The 9159-nt window shown below is 36.1% G+C and overlaps 1 protein-coding gene across 1 annotated transcript in view; it reads right to left on the bottom strand.

Moving 5' to 3' along the window:
• Window positions 1–4621: 4621 nt before the first annotated feature.
• The window catches only part of Smp_211160 (ATP-dependent RNA helicase, putative), a gene marked incomplete at both ends in the record, with an annotated part of 28580 nt that continues 24042 nt past the window's right edge, over window positions 4622–9159 (bottom strand). Inside the window, 3 exons of the mRNA XM_018791885.1 lie at window positions 4622–4642; window positions 4680–4958; window positions 6647–7012. Coding sequence (XP_018644991.1) covers window positions 4622–4642; window positions 4680–4958; window positions 6647–7012 — 666 coding nt within the window. The remainder of the gene's footprint in view (window positions 4643–4679; window positions 4959–6646; window positions 7013–9159) is intronic.

Below are 9159 nucleotides of genomic sequence, written 5' to 3'. Positions count from 1 at the left end.
AACTAAAGTCTTTTCACTTAAATGTTAAGTGTCGTTGTTTGAAAGTAGCTTTAGGTTATAAAAGAAATGCATCCTTAACTTGTCTGCTCACCTTCAAGAAGTTAAACTCATAGGGGCGCAACACAATTTACTATTTTGTTCTTCAGAGTTTCCAAGGATGTAACTTGGATTGTACTTCAGTCAGTTATAGTCATAACCAACGTAGATCCTCCCACAGTGGTAGGAGGGGGTGGTAAAAAGAGGTCTGTCCTAAACATAACTACACCTCATCTTACCCGACATACTTCCATCGTTAACGGTAAAGCTTTAAATGTACAAACCTAACATATCAAAAACTACTCACCAAAAGGCCGTTTGTGGCTGATCCCAATTAGTTGTTTCTTGGGTACTGTGGTCACGTTCTCAGGTCATCAAGACTACTCCCAACTCAATTTTATTTTAAGGTACCTCAACAAGAAGTGTGGGCAAATAACTTGGAAGTGAAATCCACTCTCAAACTTGGGACAGCACTTGAGACCAGATTTTACTTCAAATTTTATAAGTCACCGAATCACTGTTAGGTTTCGTAAGAGAAAGGCAATCTAGAGAAATTACATTAATTTGAAAAATTCTTCGTACATAAATAAAATGCATAGGTGTTACGTCGTGCTTAGACTAAGGTTCTAAACACGATTTGGATCTGTTTGTCATTTTATTAAAGATGGTCATGTACGAGTACTACTTACGCGGTTAACCCTCGTGGAGGAGCATAGGCCGCCCACCAGCATTCTCTATCCAACCACGTCCTGGGAAATCCTATCCAGTTATTCATCTTTTTCATATCTGCTTTTATTTCCCGTCGTAATGTGTTCTTTGGCCTTCCTCTTTTCCGTTTCCCTTCAGGATTCCATGTACGAGTAATAGGATACCAATAAAAATGATGAATGATTAACTATCAAATGATGTTTCGATTACTAATAAGGCCGGTTTAACGTTATACTGTGATAACATTGTAATGGTTTCATTTTCTTATGATAAATAAGAGTAGTATCATGGGATTCAAACAAATGACTGATACATTAAAAAGTTAGTGAGAATGACTTCCATATTGTCGCACTATACAATCATGGCATCGGTCGCCTAGTTATTCTGCCTGAAACTGCTAAAACATTGAAAACACTTTCGAAAACTCTCAAGAGTATTTTGTCTTCATTTAATTTAACTAAGCGAACAATTAAAAAGGTCATTAATATGCACAAATACTGGTGACAACGAGTCACATCCCTTATTGACAATAGATATTGATCAGTTGTGGAGAAGTCCTAAAAACTTTGTTTGTATTAGCTAAGAAGACTATAAAAGTTCCAACGGTAGAACCATTGAAGTTAGTCAGAGGACGCAACATTACTGAAAGCGTTATCTATGGTAATAACTATATTTTTTTTAATAAACGGCAACGAAACGCAAAACATTAGCTTTATCAAACGCAATTATCACAAGCTAACTTCATGTTTATTGTCAGTCAACACAGCCTGGGATAAATATTTGTTAGCACTCATGTTGCTACATATGAAGTGAATAGATTAGGATCGTTCCAACCGATTCTGAGTCATGTTAACCAACGTTTCTAGCTATCGCACTGATCTCAACTCGGTAGTCCTACTTGAAACTATAAGCAATATAATTCTCAAACTTGTAAGTTCTATTTCAATAGTAAGAACCCGTCTATTTGATGAAATTCAGTTTATCCTTTGAAAAGAGTAATCAGTTCGTCAACGCATAATTAATTTTTCAATAAATGAGTCTTGTTATGGAATTCGTTTAAGAACTGGAAATCTTCAGTTGGTCGGTCTACTATTCAAACGATAAAAAAGAGGGTTTTGGATTTTTCACAACGAGAAGTTTGTGGATTATTCAGTTAATTTGATATCTAAAAAAGCTATTCCATCCTTAGGTCCTCGCTTTGTGTTACGCCATACTACTTACTACTCAGTAGTTTGAATTCAATTCGTAGTGTTTTGGATTATCTCGTCGTCGGTATTTTTCGACTTAGTCAGTCTTCGTTTCCACATATGTGTCCTGTGAGGATTGCGTCGATACAGCCGCTACGACACATGTTGATATAGACTAGATAGGATATGGCTGGCACTGGAATTCATGACGCTCGTTTCATCCCACTTGGAACTCGTCAGCTGGATGTATCTGTATCCCACAGTTCATATTCAGATTTTCATGATAACTTGGCAACTTTCAGAATCCTCGTACCGATTCTGTATTGACTTTCGAGATTTATATATCTGACTATTTAGTCTTCGTGTGTATGAGATAGGAGGGCTAGGTCATCTGCGAAGTTCAAATCGTCTAATTGTTTCCGAAATGTCCATTGTATTCCGTGCTTCCTCTCAGATATCGAAGTCTTCATAATCCAGTCGATCTCCAGAAGAAAGGGGAAGAGTAAGCATCATTGTCTGACTCCGGTCCTTACTGGAAATGTATCTGTCAGCCATCCTCCATGCACCACTTTGCACTGTAGTCCGTCGTATGAATTCTGGATAATGTCGACAATCTTCTCAGGAACTCCATAGTGTCGAAGAGGTTTCCATAATGTTCTCCGGTCCACACTATCAGACGCCTTCTCATAGTCAATGAAGTTGATGTATAGTGACAAGATCCATCCAACTGATTGTTCCACGATGATCCGTAGTTTCGCAATTTGGTCTGTGTACGACCGATCTTTATGGAATCCAGCCTGTTGATCTCGAAGTCGGGTGTCCACTGTGTTTATCATCCGGTTGAGCAACACTCTGTTGAAAACATTTCCTGGAACTGATGTCTCTGTAATTCACACATTTGCTCAGATCTTTCTTTGATGAAGTATCCTTCTTTTCAGTCCATCAGCACTTGTTGCTCCTCCCAAATCTTCCTGAATAAAAGGTGAAGCATCTTTGCAGTTTTTTCATATTCCCTTCCCTTACAGCTATTTCCGCCGTCGTTGCTAGTTCTCTCATGTATTTCTGCTTGTCGACTTTAATGCTTTTCTTCACTTCCTTGTTTGTTTCTATGTACTCTGCTTGCACCTTGACTTTCTCCGCTCGTGTTCGACTGTTGTAAATTGCTGTCTTTTTGTTCTTCCTTTCTTCAATCTTGTCCAGGATTCCCATAGAGATCCATTCCTTATGATGATATTTCTTGCGACCCAGAACCTTCTGAGCACGTTGAAGTTAGTAGTACTACTACACTAACGAAAATATTTATTTGTTTATTTAAACACATAAATATTGGTACAAAGGGGCACCAGATACATATGCGCCACACAAATCTCACTTGATTTCTGTGATACTGCCCAAATTGAAGCAGGTGGTTTCCTTAGGAGGCCGCACACGGAGCCTTTGACCTAAAGATCTGATCTACAAGGCAGTGGAGCATCGTGGTAGACGGTGACCAACGATTGATCCATACGCCATTTGTTCCCTCAGGATACTGGAGCCTATGTGCACCATTGGTTTGGAATCAGGGTTTTCCAACTCCCCTAGGTGGACTCGCCGTGTCCACCGACCCGGTTAAAGCGTCGGAAATTCGCTTTTGGTCCTCTCAATTTCGTAAACAACAGTAATTCCACGAGAAGGCGGTGTGTAAGACTTCCCTGGTAGAGACTTAATACACGTGGCCATGTGAGAGCATTTTGAGAGGGAGAGCGGACTCTCCTCACTATCGGCCGTATCAGGGCATTTGCGGGCGACACTGGACGGCCGTTTCGTCCTATTATGGGACTCCTCAGCAGTGTGCGCATCCACGAACCCGCACTCGCGAGATTCGAACCCAGGACCTACCAGTCTCGAGCCAGAGCCCTTAACCGATAGACCACTGAGCTAATATATAAAAGAACAAATGACTAGAGAGAAATATATATATATCTGATTTGATTATTCTTTAAAAAGAAAACCTGTAGTATGAAAATATAAATATACACAAAGTTTTGTGCATAAATATATACACCCAATAATCTTGTTTGAATCTATGAATGTGTTCAACAACATCTTGAAGAGAAGGAGAGAAAAAAAGCATAAAGAAAACACACCATAAATAAAATATACAGAAGAATTTGAAAGAAAATTAAAAAAAAATGAATAATCACATATACATAAAAATATGTGCATGTATAAAGGTAACCCCTTTTAATGTGTATTATTACTACTATTATTATTATCAGTAGTATTATTATTAGTAGTAGTATTGGTATTGTTATTATTTACAAATGGAAGAGTTAAATTTCGTTTTCGACGTTTAGCCAGTCGTCGTTTTTGACTACGACTTAATTGTGTGCACATACTTTTTTCAGATAACCGATTGATATATTCAGACTTTATTAATCCATTACAATTTGTGAATAAAGTATTGTTTATATGAATAGTTGTACTACTATTGTTCATATTATTATTATTAGGAGTTGTATCATTTGAAGTCGGTTGAAATGATGTTAATTTATCATTACTATTATCATTAACATTATGATTATCATCACTATTGTTAATAGTTCGACGCTTCTTGTTAGAGGGTGTCTGTTCAAAGTTCGATGAAGTTATTTTCATTTTTAATGATAATTTTCTATTTGTTTGATTTGGCAGGTAACTATTAGTGTTCATTATTGATTTTGGTATATTTTCTATAAGTGATAACCATGATTGATCAATAATTGAAACATGTCGCATAAAAACACGATCATTTTGTTCTATTGGATTGTTAGATTGAAATTTATATTCACTACTTGTGACAGCTTCAATAAAGAGTAAACATGGAGGTGGATTATTTAATGAAGATGTATATAATTGTGATTCTGGATGAATTAATAATTCCTGTGGGGAATTTGTTGATAAATTAATAGTTTTACCATGTACATATATGGGATGATGAGAATTTTTAACTAATCGTTGAGTATCACCACCTTTGTACGATTTTGACAGTTCAGAAAGAATTACAACCTATATGAATAGTAAATGGAATAAAATCAAAGTCAAACAAATGATAATCATATAATATTATAAATGATCTATTTGTAATAAATTATATATTGCAGGGATTAAATATCCACGACACTAGAAGAAAGAGGTCATTTTGTTAGACATTATCACTCTACTTCTTCAAAATGTCAAGACAGTTCTACTGTATGGGGCGAAAATCTGGAGAACTACGAAAGCCATCATCCAGAAGACATAAGTATTTATTAACAGTTGTCTACGCAAGATACTTTGGATCCGATGACCAGACACTATCAGCAACAACGTACTGTGGGAGAGAACAAACAAGATTCCATCCAGTGGAGGAAGAAATGAGGAAGAAGCACTGGAATTGGATAGGACACACATTGAGGAAATCGCCCGACTGCGTCACAAGTCAAGCCCTCACATGGAATCCTGAAGGCCGAAGGAAAAGAAGAAGACCAAAGAACATATTACACCGAGAAATGGATACAGACATGAGAAGAATGAACAAAAGTTGGATAGAACTAGAAATGAAGGCTCATGACAGAATGAGTGGGTTGGGGAATGCTGGTCGGCGGCCTATGTTCCATTGGGAGTAACAGGCGTAAGTAAGTAAGCAAGTAAGTGAAAGGGGTTTTGTGAAGACTGTTGAATCTCCATAGCTTAGATCACAACCCGATCTTAGTTAGACCATTATCGAAAACCATAAAGCGTTGGATAGCAGTTTTGTTCTAGCGTGGGACTACCCGACAGTACACACACACACATGCACTAAACCACTATACATAGAACCTAGAACTTACTAGTTCTGGAACGAACGCTTAACCATCAAAACCATCGAGTTAGTATCAAAATGGACGTATTACTAAATTCAATTAGCTAGATATTAATAGTTATTAAAAGTGACCTCAGTTCACTCAGATTTAGCAAACTTGAAGCAGTGAATTGAGTGTCTAAGTAACTGGGGAACATATATTCGTTCCAGAATAATCATTAATAATAAAAAAAATCAACTTTTAATGAATCAATGAGTTGGCATGTCTATGTTAGGAATAGTTTCAATATACTGTCTAATCGTTTTATAACCATCTAACTTAGACAAACAATTTCAGATGATATACACATTCAATTAGACTTTTATATAACAAATTTCGGTAAGATTATAATTATGAATGATCATTGAGCGACGTTAAACTGGCCTTGAGAATGTCCACCTACTTACTAGGGCTAAATGAGGATTATAAACTTGTGTTAAGAATAAGGATTATGATTTACAGTTGATGGTTAGGGTTAGGAATTAGATTTAAGGTTTTCATTGCAAACTAACATCAGCTAAAATGCCAGAACGCTCTCTGACCAAATGGATGAATGAATTTCATGCCAAAATTTAAGACCTGATGTCCTAAATCTGATTGATTTGTCCATAAATTACCGTCAAGCCGACATTTTATTTTCATTTCTCCACATTTTATCGTGAACTTTGTCTTGTGTCCGGCCCATTGCCTTTTCTAATTATTTCGAACGGAATCAATTATATTAGTCGAAGATTAGATCCCATAAATATATAAATTGAAAACTTATTTAAATATTCGATAATAAGCATTGCTAGCAATCACATATACTGACTATATGGAACAATCGAAGTGATATTTCTTTTTGCTTTTCAACAAAATATCTTTTTACACTACCTGATCTTGAAAACCCGACAAAAGAAAGGCTTGTACAATTTTTTCTACATTTGTTCCACATGAATGCATATAATCAGTCAATCCTATACTTTGGGCAATCTGTTTTAGTTGACCACGTACACGTACAGCTGTTTCTAGACGTGATCTGTTTATAAAATTGGCACGACACCATTGAATCTTTGAATTACGTTTGGACATTTTACATTTTGACGGAGATTGTATAGAAGAATCTATAGTTGATTGAGAATGGTTTTTTGAATTGATTGATTTTTGTGAACGAGCATCTTTAGTAGCTTTAACAAATCCACGATAGACTAAAAGAAGGCTGACGAGGTCACCAGATGGATGACGAAATCGGGATTGTACCTACATAAAAGCAGATCATATGTTGGCTAAGATTTAAAAAAGGGTACGCAAATAAGAAATACAAACTTAACATATGATGAGAAGGACAAGAATATTTAGTCCAAGATACTTAACACAATTGTATCATGAATTTACGATATGAAAATAGCAAGAATGGTGTGTACGACCAAAACAAAACGAGATGGCTAACTTTCATCTTATAAATGTTTATTGTGCACGTTATATTGACTCGATTCATTTAACATATACAAACCTATATACTTTGTTTTCAGTGTTTGTGTAGACTAGTGATATTACTACTAAGCTGCCGAAACCGAAATAAATGGAGTGAGGGAGTCAAAACCACGACCTGCCTGTTTGGAACTGAATGTTTTAGTCTATAAGCGATCGGTTCACATTAAATTAATTTACACTAGACTCGAATTCTATCAAGTATATAACAATATCATTATTCTAATCTATTATACCAGCAGGTAATCATATCGTTTGCAAACAAAGTTATTAGTTTATTTATAATAGTAATGTTACTGTTTTCCGAAAGAGTAAATGACATTTTTGGCACGACAGAAGGCTACGCTTGTCATTAACTATGAGAACACAACGTTTGTGCCGAAAATTCTCATTAAAAAATTAATCTTTTCAAAGTGCAATAGTTGACCAAACAGCCTGACACTGAAAAGGGCATTGATGGTTAAAAAAATCTACATTTCTCAATCGTGATAGTAATAATCATGCACTCAACTGATGGTTAACTTCGATCTTTTGCAATACATTTTTTTAATCATCTTTATCTCGATGTGCTAACGGTCTTTGTGTTGATGAAAACTGTCTGTCATTAGTTTCGAGGTTTTAATGAGAGACCGTGGTCAGGAAATTAATAGTGTCGAGAGTTATACAGGTAGATATCACTGTGACAGTATTAAGTGATGGTCGTGAATAAAGAAGAGGCGAATCACTTTTAATAAATAGTGACTGTAAACTGAACCCTATTCATTTTATTTGATAATTTAACCAACAAAGATGCATTTTTATGCATCTTCATTTTGTCGAATATATCAAGTAGAAATGATTGGGTATTGTGTGAATCAAAATGTGTGAATCAAAAAATATCATTCACCAAAAACAGCAGTATTTTGAAACAAGGATCCTTGGAATTTATCTGACTATAAGTATAGTGATCATATATATATATATATATATATATATATATATATATATATATATATATATATATAAATTTGCTGTTGCATGAATGAAGATAATAATTGATACACTGGACCGATCAGACATAGGTGAGATGATAAATGAGATGCTGATGGCCAAATTTTCCTGGTCAAGATTTGGCATAACTTCCTGAGGAAATGGATATACGAAATTAGTTGAAAATGAAGCTTAATTCATGATAGATACATACATGGATGACGTATATTGGTTGAGCTAGTCAATGAAAGCGAACTATTGACTATTGGTTTTCTCGATCGATTGGTTGGTTTGAGCAAATGTAAAGGAAAAGCTTATCAAAGAAGCAGAAGCGGATGACCACAGAACATAACAGCAATAGTTTCAATTGTGATATATTCAAAAAGTAGACTAACGTTGAGCCATACTTTACCGATATGCATCGGTTGTAGTTGTATTACAAATGAAACAGACTGTTTGATAGGTTATTTTCCAGCCTTACATCCATATTGAAATAGAAATTCGACTAAGCACAATTAAATTGTTTGAAGTAAGGTAATTTATCGTCCCTTATGAACGCTTGAAAATGTATGAAGAATTTATCTAGTGACGTTGTACTCAAGATATTGGGTCCGGTCTCGTGTTAAGAGATGAGTGTGGATTACTAATGGTTTGAATAATTTTTTCTGGTTAGCGTTTTTTGGCGAGCTGGTTTTCTACGGGATGGGGTAGCTAACCCCATGCCCAACCCTCCTTCTTCACCCGGGCTTGGGACCGGCAGTAGTCTCCGGAGGAGCTACAGGCGGAGAAATAGAGACAGACATGAGAAGAATGAACAAAAACTGGATAGAACTAGAAAAGGAGGCCCAGGACAGAGTGGGTTGGAGAATGCTGGTCGGCGGCCTATGCTCCATAGGGAGTAACAGGCGTAAGTAAGTAAAGTAAGTGGATTACTAGGAAGCCTCCAA

Source organism: Schistosoma mansoni, assembly GCF_000237925.1.
Source record: "Schistosoma mansoni, WGS project CABG00000000 data, chromosome 1 unplaced supercontig 0034, strain Puerto Rico, whole genome shotgun sequence".
In the NCBI taxonomy this organism is placed as follows: Eukaryota; Metazoa; Platyhelminthes; class Trematoda; order Strigeidida; family Schistosomatidae; genus Schistosoma; species Schistosoma mansoni.
Note: the sequence above shows the minus strand (reverse complement) of the source record. Positions and strands in the feature narration are given on the sequence as shown.